The 22355-nt window shown below is 56.5% G+C and overlaps 1 protein-coding gene across 2 annotated transcripts in view; it reads left to right on the forward strand.

Annotated features, from left to right (window-relative positions):
- The window catches only part of LOC138803016 (complement C5-like), a 184538-nt gene that overhangs the window by 95788 nt on the left and 66395 nt on the right, over positions 1 to 22355 (forward strand). For both annotated transcript variants that reach the window (XM_069986831.1, XM_069986832.1), the window contains exons 18-24: positions 4336 to 4426; positions 8752 to 8834; positions 11701 to 11840; positions 12887 to 13102; positions 15674 to 15734; positions 16958 to 17047; positions 17983 to 18195. In XM_069986831.1, coding sequence (XP_069842932.1) covers positions 4336 to 4426; positions 8752 to 8834; positions 11701 to 11840; positions 12887 to 13102; positions 15674 to 15734; positions 16958 to 17047; positions 17983 to 18195 — 894 coding nt within the window. The remainder of the gene's footprint in view (positions 1 to 4335; positions 4427 to 8751; positions 8835 to 11700; positions 11841 to 12886; positions 13103 to 15673; positions 15735 to 16957; positions 17048 to 17982; positions 18196 to 22355) is intronic.

Raw genomic sequence — 22355 nt, forward strand, 5'->3', positions numbered from 1 at the left:
CCAGAGGAGACCATCAGTATGTAACACCCCCCCAGAGGAGACCATCAGTATGTATCACCCCCCCAGAGGAGACCATCAGTATGTATCAGCCCCCCCAGAGAGGAGACCATCAGTATGTATCACCCCCCCAGAGAGGAGACCATCAGTATGTATCAGCCACCGACAGAGGAGACCATCAGTATGTATCACCCCCCCCCAGAGAGGAGACCATCGGTATGTATCAGCCCCCCAGAGAGGAGACCATCAGTATGTATCAGCCACCGACAGAGGAGACCATCAGTATGTATCACCCCCCCAAGAGAGGAGACCATCAGTATGTATCAGCCCCCCCAGAGGAGACCATCAGTATGTATCAGCCCCCCCCAGAGAGGAGACCATCAGTATGTATCAGCCCCCCAGAGAAGATCATCAGTATGTATCAGCCCCCTAGAGAGGAGACCATCAGTATGTATCACCCCCCCAGAGGAGACCATCAGTATGTATCAGCCCCCCAGAGAGGAGACCATCAGTATGTATCAGCCCCCCCAGAGAGGAGACCATCAGTATGTATCAGCCCCCCCAGAGAGGAGACCATCAGTATGTATCAGCCCCCCAGAGAGGAGACCATCAGTATGTATCACCCCCCCCCCCCCCCAGAGAGGAGACCATCAGTATGTATTACCCCCCCAGAGAGGAGACCATCAAGATGTATCACCCCCCCAGAGAGGAGACCATCAGTATGTATCAGCCCCCCAGAGAGGAGACCATCAGTATGTATCAGCCCCCCCAGAGGAGACCATCAGTATGTATCAGCCCCCCCAGAGGAGACCATCAGTATGTATCAGCCCCCCCAGAGGAGACCATCAGTATGTATCAGTCCCCCAGAGGAGACCATCAGTATGTATCACCCCCCCCCAGAGAGAAGACCATCAGTATGTATCACCCCCCCAGAGAGGAGACCATCATTATGTATCAGCCCCCCAGAGGAGACCATCAGTATGTATCACCCCCCCAGAGGAGACCATCAGTATGTATCAGCCCCCCAGAGGAGACCATCAGTATGTATCAGCCCCTCAGAGAGGAGACCATCAGTATGTATCAGCACCCCAGAGGAGACCATCAGTATGTATCAGCCCCCCCAGAGGAGACCATCAGTATGTATCACCCCCCCAGAGGAGACCATCAGTATGTACCATCCCCCCAGAGAGGAGACCATCAGTATGTATCAGCCCCCCCAGAGAGGAGACCATCAGTATGTATCAGCCCCCCAGAGAGGAGACCATCAGTATGTATCAGCCCCCCAAAGGAGACCATCAGTATGTATCACCCCCCCAGAGGAGACCATCAGTATGTATCAGCCCCCCAGAGAGGAGACCATCAGTATGTATCACCCCCCCAGAGGAGACCATCAGTATGTATCAGCCCCCCAGAGAGGAGACCATCAGTATGTATCAGCCCCCCAGAGAGGAGACCATCAGTATGTATCACCCCCCCAGAGGAGACCATCAGTATGTATCACCCCCTCAGAGAGGAGACCATCAGTATGTATCAGCACCCCAGAGGAGACCATCAGTATGTATCACCCCGCAGAGAGGAGACCATCAGTATGTATCAGCCCCCCAGAGGAGACCATCAGTATGTATCAGCCCCCCCAGAGGAGACCATCAGTATGTATCACCCCCAAGAGAGGAGACCATCAGTATGTATCAGCCCCCCAGAGAGGAGACCATCAGTATGTATCACCCCCCCAGAGAGGAGACCATCAGTATGTATCACCCCCCCCCCCCCCCAGAGAGGAGACCATCAGTATGTATCAGCCCCCCAGAGAGGAGACCATCAGTATGTATCAGCCCCCCAGAGAGGAGACCATCAGTATGTATCACCCCCCAGAGGAGACCATCAGTATGTATCCCCTCCCCCAGAGAGGAGACCATCAGTATGTATCACCCCCCCCCCAGAGAGGAGACCATCAGTATGTATCAGCCCCCCAGAGAGGAGACCATCAGTATGTATCACCCCCCCAGAGAGGAGACCATCAGTATGTATCACCCTCCAGAGGAGACCATCAGTATGTATCCCCTCCCCCAGAGAGGAGACCATCAGTATGTATCAGCCCCCCAGAGAGGAGACCATCAGTATGTATCACACCCCCCCCCCCCAGAGAGGAGACCATCAGTATGTATCAGCCCCCCAAAGAGGAGACCATCAGTATGTATCACCCCCCCAGAGAGAAGACCATCAGTATGTATTAGCCCCCCAGAGAGGAGACCATCAGCATGTATCACCCCCCCAGAGAGGAGACCATCAGTATGTATCAGCCCCCCAGAGAGGAGACCATCAGTATGTATTAGCCCCCCAGAGAGGAGACCATCAGCATGTATCACCCCCCCAGAGAGGAGACCATCAGTATGTATCAGCCCCCCAGAGGAGACCATCAGTATGTATCACCCCCCCAGAGGAGACCATCAGTATGTATCAGCCCCCCAGAGAGGAGACCATCAGTATGTATCAGCCCCCCAGAGAGGAGACCATCAGTATGTATCACCCCCCCAGAGAGGAGACCATCAGTATGTATCACCCCCCCCCCCCCAGAGAGGAGACCATCAGTATGTATCAGCCCCCCAGAGAGGAGACCATCAGTATGTATCAGCCCCCCAGAGAGGAGACCATCAGTATGTATCACCCCCCCAGAGAGGAGACCATCAGTATGTATCACCCCCCCCCCCCAGAGAGGAGACCATCAGTATGTATCAGCCCCCCAGAGAGGAGACCATCAGTATGTATCAGCCCCCCAGAGAGGAGACCATCAGTATGTATCAGCCCCCCAGAGAGGAGACCATCAGTATGTATCAGCCCCCCAGAGAGGAGACCATCAGTATGTATCACCCCCCAGAGGAGACCATCAGTATGTATCAGCTCCCCAGAGAGGAGACCATCAGTATGTATCAGCCCCCCAGAGGAGACCATCAGTATGTATCCCCTCCCAGAGGAGACCATCAGTATGTATCAGCCCCCCAGAGAGGAGACCATCAGTATGTATCACCCCCCCAGAGAGGAGACCATCAGTATGTATCCCCTCCCCCAGAGAGGAGACCATCAGTATGTATCACCCCCCCCCAGAGAGGAGACCATCAGTATGTATCAGCCCCCCAGAGAGGAGACCATCAGTATGTATCACCCCCCCAGAGAGGAGACCATCAGTATGTATCAGCCCCCCAGAGAGAAGACCATCAGTATGTATTAGCTTCCCAGAGAGGAGACCATCAGCATGTATCACCCCCCCAGAGGAGACCATCAGTATGTATCACCCCCCCAGAGAGGAGACCATCAGTATGTATCAGCCCCCCAGAGGAGACCATCAGTATGTATCACCCCCCCAGAGGAGACCATCAGTATGTATCAGCCCCCCAGAGAGGAGACCATCAGTATGTATTAGCCCCCCAGAGAGGAGACCATCAGCATGTATCACCCCCCCAGAGGAGACCATCAGTATGTATCAGCCCCCCAGAGAGGAGACCATCAGTATGTATCAGCCCCCCAGAGGAGACCATCAGTATGTATCACCCCCCCAGAGAGGAGACCATCAGTATGTATCAGCCCCCCAGAGGAGACCATCAGTATGTATCAGCCCCCCAGAGAGGAGACCATCAGTATGTATCAGCCCCTCAGAGAGGAGACCATCAGTATGTATCAGCCCCCCAGAGAGGAGACCATCAGTATGTATCACCCCCCCAGAGGAGACCATCAGTATGTATCAGCCCCCCAGAGGAGACCATCAGTATGTATCAGCCCCCCAGAGGAGACCATCAGTATGTATCACCCCCCCAGAGAGGAGACCATCAGTATGTATCAGCCCCCCAGAGGAGACCATCAGTATGTATCAGCCCCCCAGAGAGGAGACCATCAGTATGTATCAGCCCCCCAGAGAGGAGACCATCGGTATGTATCACCCCCCCCAGAGGAGACCATCAGTATGTATCACCCCCCCCAGAGGAGACCATCAGTATGTATCAGCCCCCCAGAGAGGAGACCATCAGTATGTATCAGCCCCCCAGAGAGGAGACCATCAGTATGTATCAGCCCCCCAGAGAGGAGACCATCAGTATGTATCACCCCCCCAAGAGAGGAGACCATCAGTATGTATCACCCCCCCAAGAGAGGAGACCATCAGTATGTATCACCCCCCCAGAGAGGAGACCATCAGTATGTATCAGCCCCCCAGAGGAGACCATCAGTATGTATCAGCCCCCCAGAGGAGACCATCAGTATGTTCCGTCCCCATATTATATATGACCCTGACAGATGGGGGCGCTGTATCCCTCGGATCTTATAACCCTCGCTCCTCTCTCTCCTCAGATATCCGGGCACTTCTGGATGTGGATGAGCCGGAGGTGCGGAGTTATTTTCCGGAGAGCTGGTTGTGGGAGGAGCTCTCCATCTCTGACAGGTGGGGCTCTGTCTACATGTGGGTGGGGCCTTATACAGTGGGCGTGGTCTATAATGCGGATGCGATGCCCTGGCCCCTGGGGGCCACTTCCGCAGTGCTGGTGTTATGAGCGGGCAATGACCGGGGCAGCTGCAGGGTGTATACTTGTCACGGTATAGGCCTGAGGGCAGCACAGCTGTAGGGCCGGTCTGTGGAACCTGCGGGTGATGATGGGCATGCGATTCTTCGCTGCACCTAGTCAGGGCACCAGTTAGTGGACACCAATGCCAGGGTTCAGTAACAGCGGTTTTATTATAGATGAGGTAACTAGTAGCAACAGTTCTGTCCGGATGCAACCGGGTATATAGCAGGCTTTGACAAATAAAGCAGGAGTGGTGCTGCATAGGCTGTGAGAATACGTGCCGGATGATGGGAGTAGGAGTATGAGAGGAATAGCGTTGCTGGGTGGATTAGCTTGAGAATAATACTTGCTGTGAATCCTTGCAGCGATGAGGAGAGATAACGGAATGACACCCAGGTGAGAGAGAAGACTCCGGACACTTGAGCAGGCAGATACAGCCGAAGACTTGAATATAGCAGCAGAATCAGTCACTCTTCTTATGGTGAAGAGGCTGCAGAGAAGAAGCCCAACTCCTCTGAGGCAGGAGAGGGACGACACACATCCTCCTTGCTTGGAAGCAGGGGGAAGACTAACTTGTTAGGAGGAAGTGGGAGGTCACATGGTTGCTCCTGGCCAGAACCAGTCGGCCATTGGAGGAACCATGGTTACAGGTCACGTGATCAACAGCCTTGCATACCACTGTACACTGTAATAATACACAGGAATACATGACAATACACATGAAAATGCACAATACCAGAGAATACCAGGGGAAAACCAGCAGCAGTTGCAGTGCAAACACTTACCAGAACAGGCATTGACACAGCAATAGAAATGGCCATAATAGGAGTAGTAGTCTGCATGTTCTGGGACACTGCATACCTCCCTAGCAAGTTTGAGCCGACCTCGGCGAATCTAGAAGGCAGCAAACATGAATAGACTGGACAATCAAACAACAGGAATGAATGATGAGAGTGAGTGTGATGAGGTGTGTGTTTCCCACGCCCAAGGCACAGGTGAGAAGAGAGAGAGGATGAGAAACCCTAGTGGCAGGACTTCACCTAGGGGTGCCTAACGTACTCTGGCGACCAGGTAGCTAGTGCGTGAACCATCTGACGTGTAAGCCAGGACAAGTTAACTGCTGGCGGGGGACCCTCAATATTCCAGCCAGTTAGACAGTAGGTTTTCTGTTAAATGTGTTACCCTACTGGAGGAGAACGTGAAGACCTGTGTACTACCTTGGCGTGTCTGAGTAGTGTCTTGGATACCTGGAAGAGAAAAGAACAAAATAATAAAAGCAAACATACATGGGGGCCCCTTACGTACCGGTCAATCATACAACACAATTACTCAATAGGCCAAACACACGAAAGGGTATCCAGGGTGCAATATGTATGGACCAGTGTGAATGTTAGGTATGACTATGTGTGATAACTACTGTGTTGGGACAAGACAGAGGTAAACAAATACTGGAAACAAAAGGAAGGGAAATACAAGGGACAACAAATACTGCGAGGTCTTGAGGAGAACTGGCTCACATGAATCTGAATGAAACCTGAGAGAAATCTGAATGAAAATCTGAGAAAAATCTGCATACGAACTGGCTCAACTAAATCTTTCCAGCTATAGATATGATAATAATACACAATACTGAGACTGGATGAGAAAATACACTCCTATATAAACTGGACTTTCTCTGAGGTATATGTAACCTGACTTCTCTTACTCAGAGGAGGAGCTATCTGACTTAGACACTGGAAAATATACTGTTTTACAAAAGAGGCACTCTACTCTGAGGCAATCTATGTAACCTTGTGCTCACTCAGAGGAGGAAATACAAAGACTTCGATAACACTGGAATACAATAGTACAATAAGTGCAATAAGGAAATAAGTGCAATGATACCCTGTGTGGAACACACAATCACAGGAAAGTGCATTAGGAAGGAATGGGTTAAGTGTCTCTGTTAGGTAGAGTCTCTTTTAGGCAATTAGACATCGTCCATGTAAAAGGCTCTGGGACAGGCACTAGAGAACAGTTTGGTTATGGTGAGTGTCCATCAGCCCATGGCTGGTTAGTACAGGGAACTTGGTCAGGAGGACCAGGCACGAACCTTGAACGTTGCAGGAACTAAATGGTGAAACAGCACACAAAAAAACTACAAAAAACACAGTCATAGAACTCAGCCTTTTGAGAGAACACCTAATAGAGGTGTCCTGGAAGACCCCAAGTGGCACCCCTCTTCTTCTCCCAGGGGTAATACCGGGAGGAAGCCGGAGCAGGAGCCTCATCTGCTGCGGTGGTGACCACGAGGCTAGGGGTCACGGTGGTCACAGGAGAGACAGTAGGGGCCACATGGTAGGTAGCGGTGGTGGTCGCAGCTTTAGCCACGGCAGTGGTAGGGGAAGTCACCGTAGTAGCCATAGTGAGGGGGGCTTGAGCCACCGGAGGTAGCAAGGTTAGGGCCTGCTTGATCTCATCCGCCAACTTCTTGATAACCGGGTCGTCCCCAAACACCCACTGAGGCAGGGATGGTGACTCGGGCCCGGGGAGCCTCCAGGGACTGGCGTAGCAGGTGGCCTTAAAGTTATCCCCCTGGCTAGAGGCAGGAAGAGGGGCGCCCGGAACCCCGGTACTCACGGATCCATCGTTTTCTGGCGAGGTCGATCCTCCTGTGGAGAAGGCAACCTCGGGAGTGCTGGAGCAACGAGATCCCGGTGAGACGCTGGCGATGGAGACAGGCTCTTCCTCCGGACCGTTGGAGACTGGTGTAGAGCCCCAACTGATATCGCTGTCGGAGGGTAGCGGCATTAGCAGGCACGCAGGATTGAGCAGAGGCAGACTCTCAGGCAGTGTAGGCATCACAAGCGCTGGGGCTGCAGGCAGGTGCTCTTCATAGGCCGCCATCTTGCGTTCCACTGGCCGGAACTTGTAGCAGGAAGGGGAGGAGCGCCAGGCTGGAGGATCAGGCTCCAAAGTCTGCCCAGCAACAATGACGTCAGTGGAAGCGGCCGGCCAATCAGGAGAGACACAGTCATTATCAATGGCGCCAAGCAATTCCCGCTTCTCGGCCGCATGGCAGTTAACCCCCTCGTCACCGGGGGATGGCGCAGGTAGAAATAACAGCAAGAAGCGGCCATTTTGTGTACAGTCCAAGCCGTGCAGCGACTCAGTTATCAGAACTCCCATGGCAATTTTAGCACAGTCTCTGGAGACGATATTAAACTGTAGATCTGGTACACCGCGTGGCGGGTAGATCCTGTTCGTGACGCCAAATGCGATGCCCTGGCCCCTGGGGGCCACTTCCGCAGTGCTGGTGTTATGAGCGGGCAATGACCGGGGCAGCTGCAGGGTGTATACTTGTCACGGTATAGGCCTGAGGGCAGCACAGCTGTAGGGCCGGTCTGTGGAACCTGCGGGTGATGATGGGCATGCGATTCTTCGCTGCACCTAGTCAGGGCACCAGTTAGTGGACACCAATGCCAGGGTTCAGTAACAGCGGTTTTATTATAGATGAGGTAACTAGTAGCAACAGTTCTGTCCGGATGCAACCGGGTATATAGCAGGCTTTGACAAATAAAGCAGGAGTGGTGCTGCATAGGCTGTGAGAATACGTGCCGGATGATGGGAGTAGGAGTATGAGAGGAATAGCGTTGCTGGGTGGATTAGCTTGAGAATAATACTTGCTGTGAATCCTTGCAGCGATGAGGAGAGATAACGGAATGACACCCAGATGAGAGAGAAGACTCCGGTCACTTGAGCAGGCAGATACAGCCGAAGACTTGAATACAGCAGCAGAATCAGTCACTCTTCTTATGGTGAAAAGGCTGCAGAGAAGAAGCCCAACTCCTCTGAGGCAGGAGAGGGACGACACACATCCTCCTTGCTTGGAAGCAGGGGGAAGACTAACTTGTTAGGAGGAAGTGGGAGGTCACATGGTTGCTCCTGGCCAGAACCAGTCGGCCATTGGAGGAACCATGGTTACAGGTCACGTGATCAACAGCCTTGCATACCACTGTACACTGTAATAATACACAGGAATACATGACAATACACATGAAAATGCACATTACCAGAGAATACTAGGGGAAAACCAGCAGCAGTTGCAGTGCAAACACTTACCAGAACAGGCATGGACACAGCAAGAGAAATGGCCATAATAGGAGTAGTAGTCTGCATGTTCTGGGACACTGCACGGACACCTCATTCTCTCTGCTTTCCATAGACGCGGCTACCGGGACACCAGCCTCACCGTCCCCGACTCTCTGACCACCTGGGAGATCCAGGGGATCGGGATGTCCGATAAAGGTGAAACATAGGGACAACTGGGCGGAGTACTCCCACACCCAGCCTCACCCCTTATACTAGTGTATCTCTCCTGCTGGGGTACAACTCCCATCATACACGTGGAGACTTTAATAGGGGGTGTAGTGTAAGGATGGGGTGGGGGGTGTAGTGTAAGGATGGGATGGGGGGTGTAGTGTAAGGATGGGGTGGTGGTGTAGTGTAAGAATGGGGTGGGGGGTGTAGTGTAAGGGTGGGGAGTGTAGTGTAAGGATGGGGTGGGGGTGTAGTGTAAGGATGGGGTGGGGGTGTAGTGTAAGGATGGGGTGGGGGGTGTAGTGTAAGGATGGGGGGTGTAGTGTAAGGATGGGATGGGGGTGTAGTGTAAGGATGGGATGGGGGGTGTAGTGTAAGGATGGGATGGGGGTGTAGTGTAAGGATGGGATGGGGGGTGTAGTGTAAGGATGGGGTGGGGGTGTGTAGTGTAAGGATGGGATGGGGGTGTAGTGTAAGGATGGGATGGGGGTGTAGTGTAAGGATGGGGTGGGGGTGTGTAGTGTAAGGATGGGGTGGGGGGTGTAGTGTAAGGATGGGGTGGGGGTGTGTAGTGTAAGGATGGGGTGGGGGTGTAGTGTAAGGATGGGGGGGTGTAGTGTAAGAATGGGGTGTAGTGTAATGATAGGGTGGGGGGTGTAGTGTAAGGATGGGGTGGGGGTGTGTAGTGTAAGGATGGGGTGGGGGGTGTAGTGTAAGGATGGAGGGTGTAGTGTAAGAATGGGGTGGGGGTGTAGTGTAATGATAGGGTGGGGGGTGTAGTGTAAGGATGGGGTGTGTAGTGTAAGGATGGGGTGGGGGTGTAGTGTAAGGATGGGGTGTGTAGTGTAAGGATGGGGTGGGGGTGTACTGTAAGGATGGGGTGGGGGTGTACTGTAAGGATGGGGTGGGGGTGTAGTGTAAGGATGGGGTGTGTAGTGTAAGGATGGGGTGGGGGTGTAGTGTAAGGATGGGGTGGGGGTGTAGTGTAAGGATGGGGGGTGTAGTGTAAGGATGGGGTGGGGGTGTAGTGTAACGATGGGGTGTGTAGTGTAAGGATGGGGTGTGTAGTGTAAGGATGGGGTGGTGGTGTAGTGTAAGGATGGGGTGGGGGTGTAGTGTAAGGATGGGGTGGGGGTGTAGTGTAAGGATGGGGTGTGTAGTGTAAGGATGGGGTGTGTAGTGTAAGGATGGGGGGCGTAGTGTAAGGATGGGGGGGGTGTAGTGTAAGGATGGGGTGGGGGTGTAGTGTAAGGATGGGGTGGGGGTGTAGTGTAAGGATGGGGTGTGTAGTGTAAGGATGGGGTGGTGGTGTAGTGTAAGGATGGGGTGGGGGTGTAGTGTAAGGATGGGGTGTGTAGTGTAAGGATGGGGTGGGTGTGTAGTGTAAGGATGGGAGGGGGGGTGTAGTGTAAGGATGGGGTGGGGGTGTAGTGTAAGGATGGGGTGTGTAGTGTAAGGATGGGGTGGGTGTGTAGTGTAAGGATGGGGTGGGTGTGTAGTGTAAGGATGGGGTGTGTAGTGTAAGGATGGGGTGGGTGTGTAGTGTAAGGATGGGGTGGGTGTGTAGTGTAAGGATGGGGTGGGGGGTGTAGTGTATGGATGGGGTGTGTAGTGTAAGGATGGGGTGGGGGGTGTAGTGTATGGATGGGGTGTGTAGTGTAAGGATGGGGTGGGTGTGTAGTGTAAGGATGGGGTGGGTGTGTAGTGTAAGGATGGGGTGGGTGTGTAGTGTAAGGATGGGGTGGTGGTGTAGTGTAAGGATGGGGTGGTGGTGTAGTGTAAGGATGGGGTGGGGGTGTAGTGTAAGGAATGGGGGTGTAGTGTAAGGATGGGGTGGGGGGTGTAGTGTAAGGATGGGGGTGTAGTGTAAGAATGGGGTGGGGGTGTAGTGTAAGGATGGGGTGGGGGTGTAGTGTAAGGATGGGGTGGGGGGTGTAGTGTAAGGATGGGGTGGTGGTGTAGTGTAAGGATGGGGTGGGGGGTGTAGTGTATGGATGGGGTGTGTAGTGTAAGGATGGGGTGGTGGTGTAGTGTAAGGATGGGGTGGGGGGTGAAGTGTATGGATGGGGTGGGGGATGTAGTGTATGGATGGGGTGGGGGGTGTAGTGTAAGGATGGGGGTGTAGTGTAAGGATGGGGTGGTGGTGTAGTGTAAGGATGGGGTGGTGGTGTAGTGTAAGGATGGGGTGGGGGGTGTAGTGTATGGATGGGGTGTGTAGTGTAAGGATGGGGTGGGGGTGTAGTGTAAGGATGGGGTGGGGGGTGAAGTGTATGGATGGGGTGGGGGATGTAGTGTATGGATGGGGTGGGGGGTGTAGTGTAAGGATGGGGGTGTAGTGTAAGGATGGGGTGGGGGGTGTAGTGTAAGGATGGGGGGTGTAGTGTAAGGATGGGGTGGGGGGTGTAGTGTAAGGATGGGGTGGGGGATGTAGTGTAAGGATGGGGTGGGGGGTGTAGTGTAAGGATGGGGGTGTAGTGTAAGGATGGGGTGGGGGTGTAGTGTAAGGATGGGGGGTGTAGTGTAAGGATGGGGGGTGTAGTGTAAGGATGGGGTGGGGGTGTAGTGTAAGGATGGGGTGGGGGGTGTAGTGTAAGGATGGGATGGGGGGTGTAGTGTAAGAATGGGGTGGGGGGTGTAGTGTAAGGATGGGGTGGGGGGTGTAGTGTAAGGATGGGGGGTGTAGTGTAAGGATGGGGGGTGTAGTGTAAGGATGGGGTGGGGGGTGTAGTTTATAACCAGTGATATCAGAGCAGGATGGGAGTTATAGTTGGGGGGCACTTTGATAAAGTAATGGCCGTACAAATCAGCTCCGCCCCCTGGCTGTTACATGACACTGCCTGTTCCGATCTTGCAGGCCTGTGTGTGGCCGATCCGGTCCGGATTACGGTCTTTAAGGACTTGTTCATGGACGTGCAGCTGCCGTACTCCGTCATCAGGGGGGAACAAGTGGAGATCCAGGTGACGGTGTACAACTACCAGTACCAGGCGGTGAAGGCAAGTCCCCATAATGCGGAGCTCTATGACCTCAGTGTGACCTCGAATAGTAAGGGTGACCTCATCAAATAGTAAGGGTGACCTCATCACATAGTAAGGGTGACCTCATCACATAGTAAGGGTGACCTCATCACATAGTAAGGATGACCTCATCACATAGTAAGGATGACCTCATCACATAGTAAGGGTGACCTCATCAAATAGTAAGGGTGACCTCATCACATAGTAAGGGTGACCTCGTATAGTAAGGGTGACCTCATCACATGGTAAGGGTGACCTCATCACATGGTAAGGATGACCTCATCACATGGTAAGGGTGACCTCGTATAGTAAGGGTGACCTCATCACATAGTAAGGATGACCTCATCACATAGTAAGGGTGACCTCATCAAATAGTAAGGGTGACCTCATCACATAGTAAGGGTGACCTCATCACATAGTAAGGGTGACCTCATCACATAGTAAGGTTGACCTCATCACATAGTAAGGGTGACCTCATCAAATAGTAAGGGTGACCTCATCACATAGTAAGGGTGACCTCATCACATGGTAAGGGTGACCTCATCACATGGTAAGGGTGACCTCATCACATGGTAAGGGTGACCTCATCACATGGTAAGGGTGACCTCATCACATGGTAAGGGTGACCTCATCACATGGTAAGGGTGACCTCATCACATGGTAAGGGTGACCTCATCACATGGTAAGGGTGACCTCATCACATGGTAAGGGTGACCATGGTAAGGGTGACCTCATCACATGGTAAGGGTGACCTCATCACATGGTAAGGGAGACCTCATCACATGGTAAGGGTGACCTCATCACATGGTAAGGGTGACCTCATCACATGGTAAGGGTGACCTCATCACATGGTAAGGGTGACCATGGTAAGGGTGACCTCATCACATGGTAAGGGTGACCTCATCACATGGTAAGGGTGACCTCATCACATGGTAAGGGAGACCTCATCACATGGTAAGGGTGACCTCATCACATGGTAAGGGTGACCTCATCACATAGTAAGTGTCATGGCTGTCACCCCTCAGGGTTGCGTCTCTGTGTCTGTCGGGAAGGAGATCTGCCTAGTGGGCGACCCGGGGAGCAGCCAGTGTGTGAGAGGACGAAGCGAGGAGTTCCAGAGAGAGACCCCCCGATCCTTCACATATAACCTCCTGCCCCTGGAGCTGGGTCTGCACCCCATCACCTTCACCCTCACCGTCCCCTTCAATAGCGAAAGAGTGGTGAAAACACTGCGGGTGGTGGTAAGTACCTGTGGGGGGGGGGCGGCTTGGGCACTGTCCCCTCCATCACCGACCCCTCCTGATCCCCGTCACTGTCCCCTCTGTCACCGAACCCTCCTGATCCCAGTAACTGTCCCCTCCATCACCGACCCCTCCTGATCCCCCTGTCACTGTCCGCCTCCATCACTGACCCCTCCATCACCGACCCCTCCTGATCCTCCTGTCACCCCTGTCACTGTCCGCCTCCTGACCTCCCCTAAACTCCCTGTCACTGTCCCTCTCAGTCATTGTCCCCTCCTGATCCCCCCTGTCACCGTCCCCTCCATCACCGACCCTTCCTGATCCCCCTGTCACTGTCCCCTCTGTCACCGACCCCTCCTGATCCCCCTGTCACTGTCCGCCTCCTGACCTCCCCTAAACCCCCTGTCACTGTCCCCTCCATCACCGACCCCTCCTGATCCCCCTGTCACTGTCCCCTCCATCACCGACCCCTCCTGATCCCCCCGTCACTGTCCGCCTCCATCACTGACCCCTCCATCACCGACCCCTCCTGATCCTCCTGTCACCCCTTTCACTGTCCGCCTCCTGACCTCCCCTAAACTCCCTGTCACTGTCCCTCTCAGTCATTGTCCCCTCCTGATCCCCCTGTCACTGTCCCCTCCATCACCGACCCCTCCTGATTCCCCTGTCACTGTCCCCTCCATCACCGACCCCTCCTGATTCCCCTGTCACTGTCCCCTCTGTCACCGATCCCTCCTGATCCCCCTGTCACTGTCCCCTCTGTCACCGACCCCTCCTGATCCCCCTGTCACTGTCCGCCTCCTGACCTCCCCTAAACCCCCGGTCACTGTCCCTCTCAGTCATTGTCCCCTCCTGATCCCCCGGTCACTGTCCCCTCTTTCACCGACCCCTCCTGATCCCCCTGTCACTGTCCCCTCCATCACCGACCCCTCCTGATTCCCCTGTCACTGTCCCCTCTGTCACCGATCCCTCCTGATCCCCCTGTCACTGTCCCCTCTGTCACCGACCCCTCCTGATCCCCCTGTCACTGTCCGCCTCCTGACCTCCCCTAAACCCCCGGTCACTGTCCCTCTCAGTCATTGTCCCCTCCTGATCCCCCGGTCACTGTCCCCTCTTTCACCGACCCCTCCTGATCCCCCTGTCACTGTCCGCCTCCTGACCTCCCCTAAACCCCCTGTCACTGTCCCCTCCATCACCGACCCCTCCTGATCCCCCTGTCACTGTCCCCTCCATCACCGACCCCTCCTGATCCCCCCGTCACTGTCCGCCTCCATCACTAACCCCTCCATCACCGACCCCTCCTGATCCTCCTGTCACCCCTTTCACTGTCCGCCTCCTGACCTCCCCTAAACCCCCTGTCACTGTCCCTCTCAGTCATTGTCCCCTCCTGATCCCCCTGTCACTGTCCCCTCCATCACCGACCCCTCCTGATTCCCCTGTCACTGTCCCCTCCATCACCGACCCCTCCTGATTCCCCTGTCACTGTCCCCTCTGTCACCGATCCCTCCTGATCCCCCTGTCACTGTCCCCTCTGTCACCGACCCCTCCTGATCCCCCTGTCACTGTCCGCCTCCTGACCTCCCCTAAACCCCCGGTCACTGTCCCTCTCAGTCATTGTCCCCTCCTGATCCCCCGGTCACTGTCCCCTCTTTCACCGACCCCTCCTGATCCCCCCTGTCACTGTCCCCTTTGTCACCGACCCCTCCTGATCCCCCTGTCACTGTCCCCTCCGTCACCGACCCCTCCTGATCCCCCTGTCACTGTCCCCTCTGTCACGACCCCTCCTAATCCCCGTCACTGTCCCCTCCATCACTGACCCCTCCTGATCCCCGTCACTGTCCCCTTCATCACCGACCCCTCCTGATCTCCCCCTGTCACTGTCCCCTCTGTCACCGACCCCTCCTGATCCCCCTGTCACTGTCCCCTCTGTCACCGACCCCTCCTGATCCCCCTGTCACTGTCCCCTCTGTCACCGACCCCTCCTGATCCCCCTGTCACTGTCCGCCTCCATCACCGACCCCTCCTGATCCCCATCATTGTCCCCTCTGTCACCGACCCCTCCTGATCCCCCTGTCACTGTCCGCCTCCTGACCTCCCCTAAACCCCCTGTCACTGTCCCTCTCAGTCATTGTCCCCTCCTGATCCCCCTGTCACTGTCCCCTCCGTCACCGACCCCTCCTGATCCCCCTGTCACTGTCCGCCTTTTGTCCTCCCCTAAACCCCCTGTCACTGTCCCTCTCAGTCATTGTCCCCTCCTGATCCCCCTGTCACTGTCCCCTGTCACCGACCCCTCCTGATCCCCCTGTCACTGTCCCCTCTGTCACAGACCCCTCCTGATCCCCCTGTCACTGTCCCCTCTGTCACCGACCCCTCCTGATCCCCCTGTCACCCCTGTCACTGTCCGCCTCCTGACCTCCCCTAAACCCTCTGTCACTGCCCCTCTCAGTCATTGTCCCCTCCTTATTCCCCTGTCACTGTCCCCCTCCCTCCGTCTTTTCCCCTCCTGACCCCCTCCCCCACTGTCCCCCACTCCCCCGCTTACCCCTCTCTTACTGTCCCCTTTTCTTCCAGCCAGAGGGCATCAAGATGGAGCAGAGTACGGGATTCACGCTGGATCCGCAGGGGCTCCGCGGTATGTATTGTGGGTGGGGCTAGCCGGGTGCCACTCCTCTCCGATTGCTTCTCCTTACATGAGTCAGATACTTTAACGTGTTCTCTTATTCTTATCTGTTTCTATTTTCTGACTAGTTTTTATATTTAAGTTTTTATACATTAATATGGGGGCGGCCATCTTTCCTGGGCTGCTGTTAACAGCATCTAGTGACATGCTTTACAGCTAGCCTCATGGACATAGATGACAATAGACAGACTCTGTCCCCTTGAGATGAATATGAGACATTACTGAGCGCGCACTATGACCTGTGAAGAGGTCATTCCACAGGGAGCTGCTAATGTCTCCTCTATCTACTGGGGTCACATGACGCTGCAATGCTGTACAGATCACTTTACTGCAGCCTCCTGTTATCACCACAGGGAGCTGCTAATGTCTCCTCTATCTACTAAGGGTCACATGACACTGCAATGCTGTACAGATCACTTAACTGCAGCCTCCTCTTATCACAACAGGGAGCTGCTAATGTCTCCTCTATCTACTAAGGGTCACATGATGCTGCAATGCTGTACAGATCACTTTACTGCAGCCTCCTCTTATCACCACAGGGAGCTGCTAATGTCTCCTCTATCTACTGGGGTCACATGACGCTGCAATGCTGTACAGATCACTTTACTGCAGCCTCCTCTTATCACCACTGGGAGCTGCTAATGTCTCCTCTATCTACAGGTGTCACATGACGCTGCAATGCTGTACAGATCACTTAACTGCAGCCTCCTCTTATCACCACAGGGAGCTGCTAATGTCTCCTCTATCTACAGGTGTCACATGACGCTGCAATGCTGTACAGATCACTTTACTTCAGCCTCCTCTTATCACCACAGGGAGCTGCTAATGTCTCCTCTATCTACAGGTGTCACATGACGCTGCAATGCTGTACAGATCACTTATCTGCAGCCTCCTCTTATCACCACAGACACAACAGGAAGTCTCAGCTTAGTGTTACCCCCAGTGGTGAGAGTGAGAACTACAAGATATCAGGATTATTGTATAGTAAAGAGAGAAACATAGAAAATAAGAAAAAATGTCACCAAAACTTCTTAAAATCTATTTAGCATAAAGCAATTATTTATCCAGTCAGTTGTTGTCTGATGAGACTGCCCCTTTAAGTCTTTGTACATGTCAGGCTGTCAGTCAGCGGCTGTCACCTTGTGGTCCCGTCTCACTGCTGATTATCCATCCAGGTGTGACCAAGAGGCAGCAGGATTTACTGTACAAGATCCCGGCCAACATCGTGCCCAAATCCAGGATCAGCCGCATCTTCTCCATCAGCGGTAACCGACAGCCTCTGCGGAGGACTACAAGGCCCAGCATGCACTGCTAAACAGGCAACAACCTAAGCAGAACACTGCTGCATTGTGGGAAATGTAGATACAGCAGGGTGAAGCAATGATGTATAATGTCCTGCAGCCTGAGAGAGAACAGCAGAATAGTGAGTGCAGCTCTGGAGGAGAAGACATGATGTAACAGCAGAATAGTGAGTGCAGCTCTGGAGGAGGAGACATGATGTAACAGCAGAATAGTGAGTGCAGCTCTGGAGGATGATACATGATGTAACAGCAGAATAGTGAGTGCAGCTCTGGAGGATGAGACATGCTGTAACAGCAGAATAGTGAGTGCAGCTCTGGAGGAGGAGACATGATGTAACAGCAGAATAGTGAGTGCAGCTCTGGAGGATGAGACAGGATGTAACAGCAGAATAATGAGTGCAGCTCTGGAGGATGAGACAGGATGTAACAGCAGAATAGTGAGTGCAGCTCTGGAGGATGAGACAGGATGTAACAGCAGAATAGTGAGTGCAGCTCTGGAGGATGAGACATGGTGTAACAGCAGAATAGTGAGTGCAGCTCTGGAGGATGAGACAGGATGTAACAGCAGAATAGTGAGTGCAGCTCTGGAGGATGAGACAGGATGTAACAGCAGAATAGTGAGTGCAGCTTTGGAGGATGAGACAGGATGTAACAGCAGAATAGTGAGTGCAGCTCTGGAGGATGAGACAGGATGTAACAGCAGAATAGTGAGTGCAGCTCTGGAGGATGAGACATGGTGTAACAGCAGAATAGTGAGTGCAGCTCTGGAGGATGAGACAGGATGTAACAGCAGAATAGTGAGTGCAGCTCTGGAGGAAGAGACAGGATGTAACAGCAGAATAGTGAGTGCAGCTCTGGAGGTATATGGCCTTTTCTAGCCTCTCTTCCTGTAACGACAGGTAATATTCTGGGTGAGCTGATAGACTCGGTGTTGAATGAGGACGGGGTGAAGTATCTGGTCAGTATCCCCAAAGGCAGCGCAGAGATGGAGCTGGCGAGAGTGGCCCCAATATTCTACATCTATCACTATATGGAGACCACACAGCAGTGGAGCCTCCTGGGGGACAATGTCTTTGCCTCACAGCTGAGCATGAAGAGGAAGCTGACAGAAGGTAACCCTGCCCCCTCCCCTGCTGCCGCACTACCCTGCCCCCTCCCCTGCTGCCGCACTACCCTGCCCCCTCCCCTGCCGCCGCACTACCCTGCCCCCTCCCCTGCCGCCGCACTACCCTGCCCCCTCCCCTGCTGCCGCACTACCCTGCCCCCCTCCCCTGCTGCCGCACTACCCTGCCCCCTCCCCTGCCGCCACACTACCCTGCCCCCTCCCCTGCTGCCGCACTACCCTGCCCCCTCCCCTGCCGCCACACTACCCTGCCCCCTCCCCTGCTGCTGCACTACCCTGCCCCCTCCCCTGCCGCCACACTACCCTGCCCCCTCCCCTGTTGCCGCACTACAGTGCCGATGCACTGCATGATCTCTCCACTACACTGCCCCCTCCCCTGCTGCCGCACCACATTGCCCCCCTCCCCTGCTGCCGCACCACACTGCCCCCCTCCCCTGCTGCGCACCACACTGCCCCCACCCCTGCTGCCTCATCCCCTCCTATACTGCCCCCCTCCCCCTTTTGCGGCACTGCACTGCCGCCCACCCCTGCTGCCGCACTACACTGCCCCACTCCCGACACACTACACTGCCCCCCTTCCCTCCTTCTGCCTCATAACCCCTCCCCTCCTACTGCCTCATCCCCCCCCCTAAACTGCCCCCCCTCCTACTGCCTCATCCCCCCTTCCCCTCCTTCTGCCTCATCCCCCCTCCTACTGCCTCATCCCCCTCCTTCTGCCTCATCCCCCCCTCCCCTCCTTCTGCCTCATCCCCCCTTCCCCTCCTTCTGCCTCATCCCCCCTCCCCTCCTTCTGCCTCATCCCCCCCTCCCCTCCTTCTGCCTCATCCCCCCTCCCCTCTTTCTGCCTCATCCCCCCTCCCCTCCTTCTGCCTTATCCCCCCCTACACTGCCCCCCTCCCCTCCTACTGCCTCATCCCCCCTCCCCTCCTACTGCCTCACCCCCCCCCCCTACACTGCCCCCCTCCCCTCCTTCTGCCTCATCCCCCCTCCCCTCCTACTGCCTCACCCCCCCCCCTACACTGCCCCCCTCCCCTCCTTCTGCCTCATCCCCCCTTCCCTCCTTCTGCCTCATCCCTCCCCCACACTGCCCCCCCTCCTACTGCCTCATCCCCCCCTTCACAGCCCTTCTCCCCTGCTGCTGCCTCATCCCCCCCCTCCCCTCCTACTGCCTCATCCCCCCCACACTGCTCCCCCTCCTACTGCCTCATCCCCCCCCCTACACTGCCCCCCTCCCCTCCTACTGCCTCATCCCCCCCCTACACTGCCCCCCTCCCCTCTTACTGCCTCATCCCCCCCTACACTGCCCCCCTCCCCTCCTTCTGCCTCATCCCCCTCCTACACTGCCCCCCTCCCCTCCTTCTGCCTCATCCCCCCTTCCCCTCCTTCTGCCTCATCCCCCCCCTACACTGCCCCCCCTGGTCCTATCTCTCCCCTCCTACTGCCTCATCCCCCCTCCACACTGCTCCCCCTTCCCTCCTTCTGCCTCATCCCCCCCCTACACTGCCCCCCTCCCCTCCTTCTGCCTCATCCCCCCCTACACTGCCCCCCTCCCCTCCTTCTGCCTCATCCCCCTCCTACACTGCCCCCCTCCCCTCCTTCTGCCTCATCCCCCCTCCCCTCCTTCTTCTGCCTCATCCCCCCTCCCCTCCTTCTTCTGCCTCATCCCCCCTTCTGCCTCATCCCCCCCCTACACTGCCCCCCCCCTCCCCTCCTACTGCCTCATCCCCCCTCCACACTGCTCCCCCTTCCCTCCTTCTGCCTCATCCCCCCCCTACACTGCCCCCCTTCCCTCCTTCTGCCTCATCCCCCCTCCCCTCCTACTGCCTCATCCCCCCTCCCCTCCTTCTGCCTCATCCCCCCCCTACACTGCCCCCCATCCTACTGCCTCATCCCCCCTTCCCCTCCTTCTGCCTCATCCCCCCTCCTTCTGCCTCATCCCCCCTCCTACTGCCTCATCCCCCCTTCCCCTCCTTCTGCCTCATCCCCCCCTCCCCTCCTTCTGCCTCATCCCCCCCTCCCCTCCTTCTGCCTCATCCCCCCTCCCCTCCTTCTGCCTTATCCCCCCCTACACTGCCCCCCTCCCCTCCTACTGCCTCATCCCCCCTCCCCTCCTACTGCCTCATCCCCCCCTACACTGCCCCCCTCCCCTCCTTCTGCCTCATCCCCCCTCCCCTCCTTCTGCCTCATCCCTCCCCCACACTGCCCCCCCTCCTACTGCCTCATCCCCCCCTTCACAGCCCTTCTCCCCTGCTGCTGCCTCATCCCCCCCTCCCCTCCCCTCCTACTGCCTCATCCCCCCCCACACTGCTCCCCCTCCTACTGCCTCATCCCCCCCCCTACACTGCCCCCCTCCCCTCCTACTGCCTCATCCCCCCCTACACTGCCCCCCCTCCCCTCCTACTGCCTCATCCCCCCCCACACTGCTCCCCCTCCTACTGCCTCATCCCCCCCCCTACACTGCCCCCCTCCCCTCCTTCTGCCTCATCCCCCCTTCCCCTCCTTCTGCCTCATCCCCCCCCTACACTGCCCCCCCTCCCCTCCTACTGCCTCATCCCCCCTCCACACTGCTCCCCCTTCCCTCCTTCTGCCTCATCCCCCCCCCTACACTGCCCCCCTCCCCTCCTTCTGCCTCATCCCCCTCCTACACTGCCCCCCTCCCCTCCTTCTGCCTCATCCCCCCTCCACACTGCTCCCCCTTCCCTCCTTCTGCCTCATCCCCCCCTACACTGCCCCCCTCCCCTCCTTCTGCCTCATCCCCCTCCTACACTGCCCCCCTCCCCTCCTTCTGCCTCATCCCCCCTCCCCTCCTTCTTCTGCCTCATCCCCCCCCTACACTGCCCCCCTCCCCTCCTACTGCCTCATCCCCCCTCCACACTGCTCCCCCTTCCCTCCTTCTGCCTCATCCCCCCCCTACACTGCCCCCCTTCCCTCCTTCTGCCTCATCCCCCCTCCCCTCCTACTGCCTCATCCCCCCTCCCCTCCTTCTGCCTCATCCCCCCCTACATTGCCCCCCATCCTACTGCCTCATCCCCCCTTCCCCTCCTTCTGCCTCATCCCCCCCCCTACACTGCCCCCCTTCCCTCCTTCTGCCTCATCCCCCCTCCCCTCCTACTGCCTCATCCCCCCCCTACACTGCCCCCCCTCCTACTGCCTCATCCCCCCTTCCCCTCCTTCTGCCTCATCCCCCCTCCTACTGCCTCATCCCCCCTTCCCCTCCTTCTGCCTCATCCCCCCTTCCCCTCCTTCTGCCTCATCCCCCCCTCCCCTCCTTCTGCCTCATCCCCCCTCCCCTCCTTCTGCCTCATCCCCCCTCCCCTCCTTCTGCCTTATCCCCCCCTACACTGCCCCCCTCCCCTCCTACTGCCTCATCCCCCCTCCCCTCCTACTGCCTCATCCCCCCCCTACACTGCCCCCCTCCCCTCCTTCTGCCTCATCCCCCCTTCCCCTCCTTCTGCCTCATCCCTCCCCCACACTGCCCCCCCTCCTACTGCCTCATCCCCCCCTTTACAGCCCTTCTCCCCTGCTGCTGCCTCATCCCCCCTTCCCCTCCCCTCCTACTGCCTCATCCCCCCCCACACTGCTCCCCCTCCTACTGCCTCATCCCCCCCCCCCCTACACTGCCCCCCTCCCCTCCTACTGCCTCATCCCCCCCCCTACACTGCCCCCCCTCCCCTCCTACTGCCTCATCCCCCCCCACACTGCTCTCCCTCCTACTGCCTCATCCCCCCCCCTACACTGCCCCCCTCCCCTCCTACTGCCTCATCCCCCCCCTACACTGCCCCCCTCCCCTCCTACTGCCTCATCCCCCCCTACACTGCCCCCCTCCCCTCTTACTGCCTCATCCCCCCCCTACACTGCCCCCCTCCCCTCCTTCTGCCTCATCCCCCCCCCTACACTGCCCCCCTCCTTCTGCCTCATCCCCCCTCCCCTCCTTCTTCTGCCTCATCCCCCCCTACACTGCCCCCCTCCCCTCCTTCTGCCTCATCCCCCCTTCCCCTCCTTCTGCCTCATCCCCCCCCCTACACTGCCCCCCCCTCCCCTCCCCTCCTACTGCCTCATCCCCCCTCCACACTGCTCCCCCTTCCCTCCTTCTGCCTCATCCCCCCCCCCCTACACTGCCCCCCTTCCCTCCTTCTGCCTCATCCCCCC

The sequence above is a fragment of the Dendropsophus ebraccatus genome, chromosome 10 (genome assembly GCF_027789765.1).
Source record: "Dendropsophus ebraccatus isolate aDenEbr1 chromosome 10, aDenEbr1.pat, whole genome shotgun sequence".
Classification (NCBI taxonomy): Eukaryota; Metazoa; Chordata; class Amphibia; order Anura; family Hylidae; genus Dendropsophus; species Dendropsophus ebraccatus.